We start from the raw sequence: 15,863 nt of genomic DNA, 5'->3' as shown, positions 1-15,863 counted from the left end.
ATTTCCATGTCTCCGACAGCCAGCTGGGACACCAGCGCATCTCGGCAGCTCGTCTGAGTGCAGAACTGCAAACAGGCAAATGCCACCCAGCAGAGGGGCTCGCAAGGCTGCCTGCACCAGTGGGATTGGAGTGGGAGCTCTGGCATCCGTCCAAGGAGCCCAGTGCATCTCCTCCTCCACCAGACCCACCTGCTCCAGCTGGGCTTGGAAAGGAAAACACACAGCTAAACACCAAGATAATGTATTGGCTTTGGTTTGTTTGGGGTTTTTTTTTGGTTTTTTTTTTCAGGAAACAGCCAATTTCTGCGGGTCTGCAACACCCAAGTATCCTGTGGGATGAGCCCAGCCCCGCAGAGGGACCTGCATGCCCAAGTCCCAGGGACACCAGCTGTAATTAGATGTTTAGATCTAGGCCAGGGGCTCAAGGGCCATCTGGCACCTGAATTATTCATACACTTTTATCTAAGCACAGGCAGAGCACAGCACAGCTCCTACTCCAGCCTGGGCCCAGGGGAAGATTCCTGCTTGTGCCAGATCGTTTTTCATGGCCTGACAAACGTGATCCTCTCCAGACCTCCTTCCCAGTGCTGTGCTGCCTTTTCCCAGCACCAAACCTGCTCCAAAACACACCAGTGCTGCTGAACAGAGATCCACAGAGATCCACAGAGATCCACATCACCAGCAGCTGATGCAGAGGTGGAAAAATCCAGGAGCAGTCTCCCCTTGGAAGGAGCAGTTCAGGAGGAATGAAATCTGATTAAATGCTTATCAGGAGGGCTCGTTCCTGTGGTGATGTGGCCCAGTGCTCCCCCCCAAGGTGTCTTTTACCCTGTGACTCATCTGCTGGGGAATTTTAATCCCTGTCTTTCTCTCCCAATCCCAGGCACCACTGGGAAGAGGAGAGGACCTTGGAGACAGAAGTCTCTATCACTTGTTGTTAGAGTGATGCATTTCTTCTCCAGCCGTGGAGCTGTGCCAGGTTTTACCAGATGTAACTAAAAAATTTCAGATGAAGCTGATGAAACACAGGGATTGGAGAGGGATCCTCACAAAATACAGGGATTGGAGAGGGACCCTCACAAAATAAAGGGATTGGAAAGAGATCCTCACAAAATACAGGGATTGGAGAGGGATCCTCACAAAATAAAGGGATTGGAGAGGAATCCTCACAAAATACAGGCATTAGAGGCGTTCCTGCTCCACGGGAACCGGGACTCCCTGGCCCTGAGGCCGCCAAGGCTCCTTCACCTCAGGCCGAAACTAAACCTCGTCCCCATCTCCGGGAACCTCCAGCTCCCCAAGGAAACTCGAGCCTGGTGAAAGCAGGAATGAGCATAACCATGTGGTGTGAAGCTTTAGATGGGAAATATTTCAAGCGGTTTGGTGGCCCCCAACAAGGAGTGACAGCGCACCGAGAGAGCCCCTGCAGCCGCGCAGGGCTCCGGACCGGCAGAGGAGCGCGGGCCCGGCTCTGAGCGCTTCCCTGCATTCCCTGGGGAGAAAACGCACAAGGAAACAGGGAGAGGGTGAGACAGGCACTTCATGCAGCCGAGATTCCTGCTCTCGTCCTGCGGTGGTTTCAGCGCAGCCCGGTGGGTGCACTGCGGGCTGAGGGGACGGACACGGAGCACGCACCGAGCTCCGCTCCGCACCGCAGCCCGCCGCGCTCTGAGACCTCAGGCGCCGCCGCACAGCGAGGTCTGCGGGGAACCGCCCCCTCTTCCCCCAGCGACCAATCAAAATCAGAGCCACCATGATTGATTTTTATCCCAGCCAATCAGCGCTCTGCCTGGCTGCACCCAATCAGACGCCTGGGGAGGTTTTGCCGCCCAATGATAAACCAGGAGTGGAGTTGAGGGGCAGGGCGCGATCCTCCGTGAGCGGCGTAGGGAGCAGCCAATCAGAGCAGAGCCATGGGCTGAGTAGTGACCAATGAGGAAAGGGGCGGGGACAGAGCAACTCGCGAGATTTTGAGAGGTACGATGGGAACCCCGATCTAAGCGAGAGAGCCAATAGCAAAGGGCGGGGCGGGGCCGAAGAACGATTATTGCAACTGGCAGGTCGCAGAGCCAATCAGAAAGCAGAGGTAACTTCGGCTCAGTGTCCAATGGGCAGCGAAAATCTTCCCATGGTTGAACTGCCACGATTGACAGGTGGGACCGTCCAATGAGATCGCCGCGCCCTTTCTAACTGCCCAATGAGCGAGCGGGGCCGGGAGGCGCGCGACGGCTGCAATTCCCGCCCCCCCCGCGGGAGCACGGGGCTGGCCGGCAGAGCGACAGCCGCGCAGGCCAATGGGAACGCGCAGCGCCTGGCGGTGGGCGGAGCTTCGCCGCGGCGGCAGCCAATGGGCGAGGGCGCCGCCCTGGGCAGCCAATGGGCGCGGGGGGGGGCGGCGCGCGCTGCCGGCGCGGCTCCCAAGATGGCGGCGGGTGCGTGAGCGGGCGGTCGGGGAGGCCCGGCGGGAGCGCGGCCGCCGCCGCCATGAAGGGCAAGGAGCGCTCGCCCGCCAAGGCCAAGCGCTCCCGGGGCGGCGAGGACTCGGCGTCCTCCTCCTCCTCCTCGCGCGGCAGCAAGAAGCCGAGCGGCTCGTCCGGCGGAGGCGGCGGCTCCAACGGCGGGAAAGCGGCGGCGGCGTCCGGCGAGAGCAACAGCGGGAGCGGCCGGCGCGGCGCCCACGCGGACAAGGGCGGCCGCGCCGGCAGCCGCGAGTACGAGACCGGTTCGGCGGCGGCCGCGGGCGGCGGGAGCCGGCACGGCTACAGCGGTAAAACCGCGGAGGCGTCGCGGAGCAGCAGCAGCCGCGGCGGCGGCGAATCGCGGGCGGCCGCCGCCGCCTCCTCTTCCTCCTCCTCGTCGGAGCCGGGCGGCGGCGAGTACAAGACGCTGAAGATCAGCGAGCTGGGCTCGGCGCTGAGCGACGAGGCGGTGGAGGACGGGCTTTTCCACGAGTTCAAGCGCTTCGGCGACGTGAGCGTCAAGATCAGCCGGCTGCCGCCCGGCGCGGGCGCCGCCGACGAGCGCGTGGCCTTCGTCAACTTCCGCCGGCCCGAGGACGCGCGCGCCGCCAAGCACGCCCGCGGCCGCCTCGTGCTCTACGACCGCCCGCTCAAGATCGAGGCCGTCTATGTCGGCGGGGGCAGCGGCCGCCGGCGCAGCAGCCGCTCCCCGGCGCTGCTGGACAAGGAGTCCCCCTACGGCACGGCGGCGGTCGGGGCGGTGGCGGCGGCCGTGCGGCACCCGCCGGCCGGGGCCGCGCAGCGGGCGCTGTCCCCGGCGGGCAGCGGCGGAGCTTTGGGATACCGGGATTACCGGCTGCAGCAGCTCGCCCTGGGCCGGCTCCCGCCGCCGCCGCCGCTGCCGAGGGAGCTGGAGAGGGAGCGGGACTACGGCAGCTTCTACGAGGCGCGGGTGCGGCCGGCCTACGGGCTGGAGCGCGTGGCCGGAGTGGCGGCGGCCGGCGGGTTCCGCGGAGGAGGAGGAGGAGGCGCCGGAGCGGCCGCTGAGGAGGAGATCAGCCCCGAGGACGACCAGAGAGCCAACCGCACGCTGTTCCTGGGCAACCTGGACATCACCGTGAGCGAGTCGGACTTGCGGCGGGCGTTTGACCGTTTTGGGGTCATCACCGAGGTGGACATCAAGAGGCCGGGGCGTGGGCAGACCAGCACCTATGGGTTTCTTAAGTTTGAGAATCTGGACATGGCGCACCGGGCCAAGTTGGCCATGTCGGGGAAGGTGCTGCTGCGCAACCCCATCAAGATCGGGTACGGGAAAGCCACCCCGACCACCCGGCTGTGGGTGGGCGGCCTGGGGCCCTGGGTGCCCCTGGCCGCCCTGGCCAGGGAGTTTGATCGGTTTGGCACCATCCGCACCATCGATTACCGCAAAGGGGATTCCTGGGCCTATATCCAGTACGAGAGCCTGGACGCGGCGCAGGCGGCCTGCACCCACATGCGGGGGTTCCCCCTGGGGGGGCCGGATCGCCGGCTCCGCGTAGACTTTGCCGACACGGAGCATCGGTACCAGCAGCCCTACCTGCAGCCCCTGCCCTTGCCGCCCCCGGCTCATTACGAGCTGGTGGCGGAGGCGGCTGCTTTTGGGGCTCACCGGGGAGCCCCCCCTGACCCTCTGCGGGGGGCCCGGGACAGGACGCCACCGTTGCTCTATAGAGACCGTGACAGAGACCTTTATTCCGAGACAGAGTGGGTGCCCCCGCCGCCCCCTGTGCGGGACCGGAGTAACCGGGCAGCTGCCTACGACCCACTGGAAAGCCTGGAGCGCCGCCGGGACGGGTGGTCCTTGGAGCGGGACCGCGGGGAGAGGGAGCTGGGCGGTAGCAGTAGGGATCAGCCTAGGAAACGGAGACTGGCGGAGGATGGAGGCCGCCACTTGGACCGTTCCCCCGACAGCGAGCGCTCCTCTTCCTCCCGAAAGCGCCACTGCTTGGCCACCACCTCTCCCCCGGACCGCAGCCCCGAGCTCCTGGGGGGCCGGGAGCGTTACAGTAGTGACCCCGAGCGCTCGTCCCGCTTGCTCCTCTTGGAGCGACCTTCCCCCATCCGGGAGTCCCGCCGGGGCAGCCTGGAGCGGGGGCAGAACGAAAAGCGCGACCGCAAGAATTCTGCGGAGCGGGAGCGCAAGCACCGCGCCGCCGCCCAGGAGGGCAAAAGCCCGGCCAAAAAGGACGAGCGGGCGGCGGAGGGAGGCGGCGGAGGCTCCCGCCTCAAACCTCCTCCCCAGAAACAGCAGCAGGACGGAGCGGCGCAGGCCGGGGCGGCGCCCAAGCTGTGCCTGGCTTGGCAGGGGATGCTGCTGCTGAAGAACAGCAACTTCCCGTCCAACATGCACCTGCTCCAGGGGGACCTCGGCGTCGCCAGCAGCCTCCTCGTGGAGGGAGCCACCGGGGGCAAAGTGGCTCAGCTCAAGATCACCCAGCGTCTCCGCCTGGACCAGCCCAAGCTGGACGAGGTGAACCGGCGCATCAAGGTGGCGGGTCCCAAGGGATACGCCGTCCTCCTGGCCGTGCCCGGCGCCTCCGACGGCCGCGCCGCGGCCGCCGCCGCCGAGGCCGCCACCACCTCCACGCAGAGGCCGCTCAGGAATCTGGTGTCCTACCTAAAGCAAAAGCAGGCTGCTGGGGTGATCAGCCTCCCTGTGGGGGGCAACAAAGACAAGGAGAACAGCGGGGTGCTGCACGCCTTTCCGCCCTGCGATTTCTCCCAGCAGTTCCTGGACTCCACGGCCAAGGCGTTGGCCAAATCAGAGGACGACTATCTGGTCATGATCATTGTCCGTGGGGCGTCCTAAGGCCCTCGTGTTCTGTTCCCAACCCTGCCTACTCCTCCATGCAGCCCCTCCAGCGTGTGCCAGGTGCTATGGGATACAGCCTTAGCCAGCCCTGTCGTTATTTTAAATAGATCTTTGTTTGTAGGTGACTTTCCCGGGCCGATTTTCTGTTATTACATTTTTCTATAAAGGTAGAAGCCAGAGAGGTTGGTTAGGAGTAGCGTGAATAGGATATTTTGAGGATTCCCTATCAGTGGGGACAGCAGGAGGCTCAGCCTGCTTTGATTTACAGAAAATAGAAAAATAAGAAAAAACTGGGGTGGGGGGGGGAGGGGGGAAAAGAAAAACTCCCATCTTCTTAATTTAGATTCATGTCCTTTTTTCATTTCATGTATTTTAAAGCAAATCCCAAGAGCTCGTCCTCGAGAGAGCTCCAAACCGAACAGACCAGATTTAAAGCACTCAGTGGAAATGGAAAACCACACTTTAATAACAGACTGGTGTCAGCTCCTCTTTTGAGTCCTTAAAATTCCCTGTCGGCCTCAGGCCCCTTCGGCCCCGGGATTCCCTCCCTGGGAGCCGCAGTGGCTCAAGGTCGGCGTTTTTCAGGTGAGCAGCAGCTGCTCTCGGGTACACAGCAGAACACTGAATTCCTTTTTGGAAAGGGGTTCCTTTTTTTCATCCAGCCCCCCAGGTGCATGCACTGAAACTGGGCTTTTTAACAGGTGTATTTCCCTGATTTCCCAGTGTATCCCATATGTGCACTTTGGGTTTGTAGCAGTGGCGAGGTTTGGTGAAGAGCTGAGGACTTTGTTGCAAACCAGGAATGTCTTGTGCTCACTCTGGTGTGCAGGAAACAAGGAGGTGCTTTAAGGAGAACTTGAGTTATATTGTGGGGTTTTGGTTTTACTACCTTTTTTTTTTTTTTTTTTTGTTTTGTTTTGTTTTGTTTTCCAAGAGTTGCAGGTTCAGTGGGGTCTGGTTCCACAGTGCAAACTGAGCAAGTAAGTGCTTCTCTCCAGAGATGCTTTTCATTCTGTGATAATTTAATTACATAAAAGTTCTCATTAACATTTTACCTCTTTGTTAATAGCAAGGAACTGCTGTCTGCTAGGGACTTTTCAGGTACAGTGTGCAGCGGGCATTACATGAGGTTTATCATGGGCACCTGGAGTAAAGTGGTTTCAGCATCTTGGAGAAATATTAAAAATACTCTGAGATGCTGAGGTTTGAGCTCTTGTTCTTGTGATTCAAGGATGAAATAGTTTGCAGGTTGTTTTTTTTTTTTTTTCCAGATAACTTAGTTAATTTTTTTCTTATTTTTCCCCAATCATTGGGCACTTTTCTCCAGCTGTCTCAGCCACCTTTGGTAATCCAGGCCTTTAGGAGGCAAGAAGGAATCTCAATCCTTGATGGGATCTAATTCCACGATTCTCTGTTTAACAACCAAAAGGATGTTGCAGCAGCTTCTAAACTGAGGTGTAAATCTCACTGTATCTCTTTACAGGCCCCAAAATTGTAATCTTGCACTTAAACTCAGAATGTAATCTTGCACTTAGCCATGTTTTCAGGGATTTGGGCAACAGAGAAGCAACGCTGCCTCACTTGGTCCATGCTCCAATAGATTCCTTGGATAATTGATACAGGCACGAGTTGATTTCTGTTACAACTTGCATGGCAAAAATCAAATTCAAAGTGTGGAGTAGGATGTGAATAGGAGATGAAGGAGGAAATGTCTTGAATGTATTTTATGGGTGTAACTGAACTTGCTTGAGTTTCTGTCACAAAACCAGGAATTTTTGTTACTGAGCCACAGAGAGGGTTTAAGAGGGCCTTGATTCCTTTATCTGCCCAGAATGAGTGGACTCAGTATCCCAAACATTGTGGTGAACTGAGAATTCCAATGTGGCAGCATCTGTTTAACACAGATTTTGTTTTTATAGCTACTTTTGTTTCTAAATGAAAAGGTGAAAGCCTCATTGAATGCTCTTAAATTTGAGGGTAAAATCCAGGATTTCTGGGTTGTCCTTCGATGTGAATGTAAGAGATGGCAGAACTCAGCTGTTCAGCTTACTATTAACAACGAGAATTTTGGGGAATGACACCAGAAATGCAAATGACTGTGTTTAAGATACAGCATGTTTACCACTTACTGCAAAGAATGTTTGAATTGGAGCAGGTGCCTGTTGTGTGTCAGCAGGTGATCCATGCTGCAAGTGCTGCTTGCATTCAGAGGGACTTTTCTCATTTCATCTGGCAAGAGTTTTCTAGGAAAGAGACTTGAACAGCTGGGAGTTTAAATCTGCCCAAAACTGGGGGGAAAAAAAAGCCCTGAAGTTTGTGCAGGTCATTTAAAGTCACTGAGAGCAGCATTTGTTCTGCTGATCCACAGCAGGCACCTGCTTAAAAACCCATAAAACTTGGGGTCAGCATGGCTTTTCAAAGCCAGCTTGGTTTGGGAAGCCTTTTGGGAAGAGCATGCTAGGTGCACTTCCATTTTTCCTTGGAAAATCACAGTGATTCCAACGGCCACTGGTTATTAAACTGTGCTGTGCTGGAGGGCAAGAAGGAACAGGCAAGGCTGTGTTTGACTCCAGGTTTTCTGGTTATTTCATGGAGCACCTGCTTCTTTGAATCTGGTTTACTTGTGGTTGCTGCTCTGTTTTGTCAGCAAGGATTTGAACACCCTTTGAGCGTTCTTGTGGCAAAACTTTGGCAGCTTTTTTTGCCAGCGCCGAGTTCCATCCAGTGCTGCCATCCCTGGGCAGGCTGTGCTTTCCTCCTTGGTCTGAGGTGTTCCCCATTGGAGTGATGTCCAGTGAAGCTGGCTTGGCCAGGGCTGAAGGTTTAGAAGCCCGTGGGTGGCACTGTGTGAAGAGCAGACCAGATGTAGCAGTGTTTGGCTCTCTCCCTGTTGCTCTGGTGAGAGCTCAGTATTCCCTCCCAACCTTGTGTGCAGCTGATGTTCTTCTATTTCATTGTGTTGGATTAGCCTGGAAAAAGGATGTCCTTTTCCTGAACCATTTCATCCTTGTGCTTTATGCTTTGGGGAAAGAACCTCAAATGACTGGTAGTTTTGTTGGGAGATTTTAGTTTGTTGCTTTATTTCTTTTGATTGGAAACTTTGTGCAACTTCCTTGGCCTCTGGCCAGTGGCTTTGTTTGCTCCTGCCACGGGAGCACCGAGGTTATCCTCAATCCAGAGGCTTTAGGGGCACAAATATCAACACATCCTTGTCAGCATCACAGAGAGAAAAGGGTATTGTTGCCAGGCAGACAAACCTTGTCCTCTCTCTTTTGTTTCCTACAAGGATGTTAAAGATAGAATATTTTGGTGACAGCTTTTTTGGTCTCTATGGAGAGCCAAGTTTTATGAAGAACGAGTTTTAATTTCTTGCGTGGGTTTGGGAAGCCTCTGGTTGATGGTAACTGAGGTGAAAGGCCTGAGGTATTAATTGGGAGGAGGAGTGAATCAAAATTGTGAATACAAGTTCAAAAACTCTGAGGACTCAGGGAAAAATGCCTTGGAAAATGGTAGTTCCTGGCTGTAAGCAAAGCAATGTTGAGGGCAGTGCTCCTGGGGAGTGCTGTGTACCCAGAGGGGAAGAAGATTGCCTTGTGGCTCTGGAGCTTTTGGGGTTCTTTCCCCTTTGTGCCCCTGTTTATTTCTTTATGGCACCGAAGGACAGATATTCCAATGATTGCTGGACTGAAATGAGGTGATTTTTGTATCAGGCTTAAAGCAGACCGGGTGGTGCAGAGAATGGTTCATTGAATATTCATCTCCCTGCAGTTGCAATTGTGTGAAAACGATGGCTAGGAGATATGACTTGAATAGTAACAATTTTAAATTATATTGGGTGTGTCTTTGATTTGACCTTTCAATATTGGCATTATCTGCTGCTAGAGCTGCACAGCAAAACGAGAGCAGGAGAGCTGTGTGACACTACATTTCATGGTTGTGTTGATAAGTTGCCTTCAGGAAATACCCAGTGAGGAAAGTCAACCAAATTAAAGAATTAGGTTGGCTTTTCTCCTGGTTGATGGTTTTGATGTGCCCCATCAAGTGTTGAGTACTGTAAGCCTAGTTTAATCCTGGTCCAAAAAGAAGCCCTGCACTGCTTGTTTTGCATCTATCCCTAGAAGGCGACTTCATTCCGAGGTTTCATGCCTGTGGGTGGTATTGGTGCTTTTTGAAGTCCAAGTAGAATATTCAGAAAGGCCTTGTAGCTCTTTATGTTCATCTGTATAACGTAAGGAGGGGAAAAAACCCGAATCTGGTGTACACATTTGTATTGAAATAACGTTTTTTTTCCTCCTGCAAGCAAATCTGGTGGACTGCAGAAGACAACAGCATGGGATACCAAGCTCTAATGGACCTTTGGGAAGAGAAGCTGTGGCTTATGTGGAATTTACATGGGCCTCCTGGTGGAAGAAAGCTTATCTGTTTAGTATTTGTGCATTTTACTAAAATGGCAGCTTTAAAAAAAAAAAAAAAAAAAAAAGTTGTGTATCTGCTATTGTGATGCCGATGCCCGTGTTTTAAGTGGAAAAAAAAAATGACCTCTTTGCTTTGTGCTGTGTACACAAGATTGCTGGAAAAGTAAAGGAATACCCTTTTTATGGCTCACACAGCTTAAAAGTAGCTGTCACTCAAACATGCGCTCACAGTTGAGCTGATTTTGTTTCATTCTAAATAAATTGTTTCTTTTGAGGAAAATGGTTTTTCTGCCTGGAAGTGAATTGACGACAAACATTTGACCCCCCCTGTGTTGGCAGCTGAGGGGGTTCCTGCTGCTGCTGCCCAATTTGAGCTGATAGTTGTGGGTCTTGAGCAAGAAGCAGGGAGAGAGCACCGACACTTTGGCATTGATCGACCTGTGGTACCAGGCAGAAGAATTGTGTCTGATGGCCTTGCTTGTGAAAAAAGGGGGCACTTGCTGCGTTTCTCCTCAGCGGGACGGGGCAGCGGTGCTGCAAGAAGCAGGGAAGCACCACCCCAAGTCTGGTTGGAAGAGCTGGAGTTACTGAATTTTAAGTTTTCTGATTTATTTTGTTCACCCAACATGTTTTGCCTTTAGTTTTGATTCTTGGTTTTTTTGTTGTTGGTTTTTTTTTTTTTAATTTTGAAGAAAAAAAAAAAAAAAAAAAAAAGAGTTTTGAAATTGCTTTTGAATCTTGCACGTAAAACCTTTTGCAACCAAAAATGCCAAAAGAAAAAGAGAAATGAGTCCTTAAAAGTGTTTAAATGCTGTTAATAAAGCCGTACGCGAGGCGCTCCTCCATCTCCAGGGGCTTTTCAGCAGTTGTGGGTTTAGTGCTGAATGGATGAAGAGTTCCTGAGAGCTGGAGGCGGTAATTTAAACCTTGGCCTGGTGTCTCAGTGCCTTATTTTGACCGGTTTTGAAGCCAGTGGTTCCTCAGCCTCGGACGTGCATGTGCCCTGCTCGCGTCCCGCTCCCGCTGTAGTGCAGATGGGGAGAGGAGAAGTTGGAGGCGGCCAGAAAAACCTTGTGTGCTGTAGTTCTGCCGTGCTGGGGGCTCCTGAGCTTGCCGAGGCTGTTCCAAAGGAGCACAACTCCGTGTTTGCTGCAGGAGAACCGAGCACCGTCCGGAGGAATCCGCCGCCGCTGCGTCGTCGGCATCGGGAGCTGCCGTGTTGTGCTGGTGGTAGAACCCTCCACGAAGACACAGCTTGAAGGGCAGCTTGCCCTGTTTGTTTGACATGCTTGAACCTCCGTGGATACCCCCCTGCAGCCGGGCAGGACCTTTGCTAGGCTGCAGATGCCTCCCAGCCGACGGATGCTGTGCTTGTGCTCTGCAAGGTGTCTGCTCCTGTGTAAATCCCTGAAACAGGTAAGGGGCTGGAAGAGGTTGGACTGAGTTGTAATGTAAAAGAAGATTGTTTGCCTTTTTGTTGTCTTGATTCTCCAGTTTATTAATGCTTATTAATTGTGTTCACCATGCTCCACCCGCTCAGGACTCTTGGATGTGCTTCCCTGTTTTTTGGGGGGTCCCGTTAACAAACAGGGCAGTGCACATAAAGCTGTGGGTTCTCAGCTTGGCAAGCTGGAGCTGTTATTTTGACTTCATGAACTGCTTGAATTAGCACTGCTTTAACCCTGAGTAGTGTTTATAATTTGTATGTGTTGTTAAGGAAAGCCCAGCCAATGATTTGGCAAAGTGTCTGTGTTTGTGGGATGCTGGTGTAATAATTTAAATGAAGTTTTTTGTTGTAAACAGGAGCAATTGTAGCTGTTTCTGGTTTTGAGGGAAAGGAATTGGAGAGGGGAGACTCAGGAGATGCCTCTTCTTCTAGAAGTTGGTGTTTGCAGTTCAGATTCCTATTTTTTGCAGTGTATTTCTTGTGCTGTTGAGATACAACTTCTGAATCTCCTTGGAAGTGTTGTGCAATAGGTCTGGGGCTGGTAGCAATGGTGGGAGATGTGTTCCAGCCCCTTTGCCTGGGCTGGGGGGTTGATGCTGACAGGACAGGGGTGATCTGTTAGTGTACCCCAAGGAAGGGGATCTTTTTGGCTAGCTGGTATCCAGCTGCTTGTGTCACCCACTTTTTGGGTGTGCTTCGAAGTGTCAGTAGCTGTTCCAGAAGAGTTCTGCCTCTCTGAGTCAGGTTTCAGTGCCTGTTTCACTGGGAGATGGTTCCCTGGCTCCTTTACATCATGCATTTATTGCAGAGGCTCTGAGGTATCATGGGATGAGCTGTGGGATGGTTCTATGGTCGCTTTGCACTAGTGAGTTGTTTTTCGGGTGCTGGGGCTGCCCCTCTGCCTTCTGAAGGGCTTACAGGGATGCTCCAGTGACCAGCTAGAGCCAGGCTGCTGCTAAAATCAGTCTCTTGGAAGGGTTAAGTGCTCTATATGCATCATATTAATTTGGCTAATGAGACTTCTGGGGAAAGTGGATTTATAACGAGAACCATTTAATTAACTGCACTGCAGCAGAGAGCGATGCGAGGATTAGATGGGAGCTGGTTATTTGAATTCACACTTTTTTTTAGAACTGTGCTTTTACCAGCTGCAGCTGAATTAATAAGTTTAAAACATCAGATGGCCCAGATTCTGCTCTTGGCCAATAACAAGCTCGTGCTGGCATCATGCTGCTGGTTTACTATGAAATGGAAAATGCTCCCACCTCGTGTCCCGAGGTCTGGGGCAAAGACCAGAAAGGGTTTGGTCAAACAGGCAGAGCCCTGGGGAGGCTCCTGGGCTGATGGTTTGTGATTCCCCTGGTGTCTCCTGTGGTTCTTGGCTCAGAGCCCTGTGCCTGAGTGTAATTAGAGCTGCCTTGAGAGCTGGGTGAGCTGAACTCCTAGGGCAGGGAAAGCTCAGGGGGAGCCGCACGTGCTGGGATGGCTTTGCCAGAGCCTCCTGCTGCTGATCCTGTTTGTCCACGTGCTGCTGGAGCTGTCTGGAGTAGGAACAGAGAACCTGGACAGTGGCACAAAGGTTGTCTGGTTTTCCCATTTGTATCCTGCTGCAGGGATGTTTTAATGAACTGTTGGTACCAGAGTGTGGATGCTGTCACACGCTGCTATTGCTCTGCATTAATGAGTTACCACCTCCCAGCCCGGCTGCTGTGCCCAGGCTGGGTCTGAGCTGGTGTGTGTTGCCCCAGGATGGGGATGGGATGTGGTCACCCCCAGGGGTGGGTGAGCTGTACATTCATTGTGGGTCACAGCTGTTTCATCTCCTCATCTGCCTGCCTTCACCTTCATTCCTGGTTCTGCAATTGCAAGCTGGAGATGTTTAGCTCTCTGAGTGTTTCCTGTCCCCAGAGCAGTGCTGGGGCAGGCCAGGGTTTAGCAATGCACAGCCCCGAGCTGGCAGCTTGCCCTGGCGTTCCTGCCCTTTGTGCAGCCAAGCACTTGGATCCTCCAGCCAGGCTCTCCTGTCGTGTGTGTGCTGCCTTTCCAGGCTGCACAAGTGCACATTTCCATAGGGCTGAGGTCACCAAAGTGTGTGGGGCCACATGGGGGGTGCAGAAGGGTTTGAGTGAGGGGAAGCCAGTGATGTCCTGTGGGCCATGGAGGAGTTTGCAGCCCCCTTGGCCAAGGGATTGTTTGGTTGTTGGAGCCTGGGCTGCTCCAGCTCTGACTGGGCAGAGGCTCAGGGCAGGATGAGGTCCTGAGCTGCTGTCCTTTGTGGGGAGCACGTGGTGAGAAAAGGGGATGTTGGTGTTTCTCATGCTGCTGCTCTTGGGTGGGTGAAGACAGGACTTTGTACAAAACACAGGAGGGGCTCCTCAGCAGGAACTGCAGTGACAGGACAAAGGGGAGGGGATTCAACTGAAAAAGGAGAAATTCAGGTTTGATATTGGAAGAAATCCTTGTGGGGGTGGGCAGGGCCTGGCTGTGGCTGGCCCTGGATCCTGGGACTGTCCCAGGCCAGGCTGGATGGGGCTGGGAGCAGCTGGGACAGGGGAAGGTGTCCCTGCCATGGCAGGGAGAGGAACAAGATGAGCTTTAAGGTTCCTTCCAACCCAAACCATTCCAGGGTGACTCTCAGCCCTTTTTGTTTCAGCTCTGCCAGCCCAGCTTGCCCCTGTGGCACCAAGGCACAGCCTGTTCTGAGCTCCCAGGTGTCTGCCATGCCTTTGCTGCTGCCCTGGCACTCAGAGCTGCATCCCCAGAGAGCCCAGCCCATCCCTGTGAGCACCTGGTGTCAGCCAGGGTGGCTGGGACTCCTCTCCAGCTGGTCCAAAGGCTTGAGGGGCTGGAGCTCACTTTAGGGTGTTCTCTTCATCCTGGGCTGTTGTAAAGACACCCTTTGCCTCTTTCTGCCAGAGTACAGTCCTGGCTCTATCTTGCCCACGTGAGGGATATCTGGAGGGGAAAGTTTTGCAAAGCTTGGTGATGGCTTCAAAGGCAAAGTCTGCTTTGGAAAAGAGACTTTGACCCGTGAATTACTTCTAGAATTGTCCTTGGCCATGAGCAAGAGCTCCCATCCCCTTTGTGGTTCCTGCAGGCTGGAAAGTTTTCCCATGAGGATCTCAGTTAGAACTAAAACTTCTGGGTTTTCAAACATCTGCTTTAATTTTTGTTCATTAGAGTCACTGATAAATTCACACAGACTTCAGTGAAAACCATTATGGCATCTTGAAAGATTTTTATTCTTATTTTCCAAACAACTCCCACCTCCTATGAAGGCCTTCAGCTCCTTGGAAGTGAAACTTTTAAATTCAAGCTCTGCTGAATTGCAGCCTAATAACACTCTGCATCATCAACACAGCTGCAGGACTGGGGGGGGGAAGGCAGCACCAAAAAAAGTGTTCCTGTTATCAGTGTGTGAGGGCAAGTAAACAGCCCAGAGCACAGGGTGAGGGAAGAACAGCCACGTTTCCTGTAGCTGGAAGGTCCTGTTGTCATTGTCAGCTATTGAAAATTGCTTTTGGCTTTCTTCATGTGGTTGGAGGTAAACACAGGAGCCTCAGCAGGGTTGGGAGCTGAAGCACCTTGTCTGGGGTGTGTGAAAAAAGCCTCTTGTTCCCCTTTCAAATGGGAATTATGGGGATTTTCCCCTCTGTGGTTAGTGAGTGTGCAGGCAGCAGCTTTGCAGTGGCTGTGGGTTCAGGCAGCCCCTGGGAAGGTCAGAGGGGTTGGGTTGAACCCAGAGTTTTTGCCCCTCACCCTGGTCTCAGCCCCTGAGGAGGTGTGGGGCTCCCAGGCAGCTCAGGCACGTTGGGGAAACAACCAGTAAATACAATAAATAAATAATCCCAGCCCAGCCCTTGGAGGGGATCTCATTGAGATAAAGATTGTTCCTTATTCTGTGATAAACACCAGGATCAACTTCCTCTGTGTCCAGTGCCTGGATTTATCTGCTGTTGGCATCTGAGAGCTGGGAAAGTCACAGCCTTGGTTTTTAGTAGATTGTGTTTTTAATCAAGGGCAGAGCCTGAGCTTGGAGAGGGCAGGGCAGGGAGAGGGTTATTCTGTGCACTCTGCAGTGCCTAAATCCATGTCCTGGGAGCTCTGTCCTGCCTTTCCATCACCCAGAATACACAGCAGGGAAGGGAAAGCTGCAGCTGGTAGCCAGGGGTGTACAGTGACTGCATAAATAAATAATCTAAAATAATTCCAGTGGGAATGGGGGTGCAGTGTGCTTCCTGATCTCGGACTGCACTGACTCCTGTAGCTTTGATAGACCAGCTGAGCCTCAGCAGCTTTTTATCCTGGCATGTGGAACATCACTTGAAATGGGTTTAAAACCCAGCAGGTGCCCACCCCATAAATCAATTTGGGAGCAGGTCCTGGAGGTTCTTCCTTCACAATTACACCTGGGAGTAAATCACTGGCTAATACAGAAGTGTTTCCTTGCCAGGAAGGGTGGCACCCAGCTGTTTGCATGGCACAAACCCAGCAGGGATCCTCACCTGCCATGTCTTGGAGAAGCCACTTCCATGTTTTCTTCTTGCGTTCCTAATCCTGTGGTGCTAAAATTAATCAGGATTCAGGGTATCAATCCTCTGTCTGTTGGTGCTCAAAAAACAGATTATCTAAATGAAGTTAAGTTGGTTTTTTTTTTCTAAAAGGACTCAAGGTCCTGTGAGGGTTGGCAG

At 53.2% G+C, this 15,863-nt stretch overlaps 1 protein-coding gene across 1 annotated transcript; it reads left to right on the top strand.

Moving 5' to 3' along the window:
• The first annotated feature begins 1,326 nt into the window (after positions 1-1,326).
• On the top strand, positions 1,327-10,008 carry RBM15 (RNA binding motif protein 15). The gene is made up of 2 exons (XM_056511656.1): positions 1,327-6,290; positions 9,611-10,008. The coding sequence occupies exon 1, from the start codon at positions 2,377-2,379 to the stop codon at positions 5,305-5,307; it is 2,931 nt and encodes a 976-aa protein (XP_056367631.1). The 5' UTR covers positions 1,327-2,376; the 3' UTR covers positions 5,308-6,290; positions 9,611-10,008.
• Positions 10,009-15,863: the final 5,855 nt, after the last annotated feature.

Source organism: Oenanthe melanoleuca, chromosome 26, assembly GCF_029582105.1.
Source record: "Oenanthe melanoleuca isolate GR-GAL-2019-014 chromosome 26, OMel1.0, whole genome shotgun sequence".
NCBI lineage: Eukaryota > Metazoa > Chordata > Aves > Passeriformes > Muscicapidae > Oenanthe > Oenanthe melanoleuca.
This window is presented reverse-complemented; position numbering and strand designations above follow the sequence as displayed.

Coding starts and splice junctions, on each gene's coding strand:
- RBM15 (XM_056511656.1), top strand. CDS start 2,377: ATGGGCGCGGGGGGGGGCGGCGCGCGCTGCCGGCGCGGCTCCCAAGAT.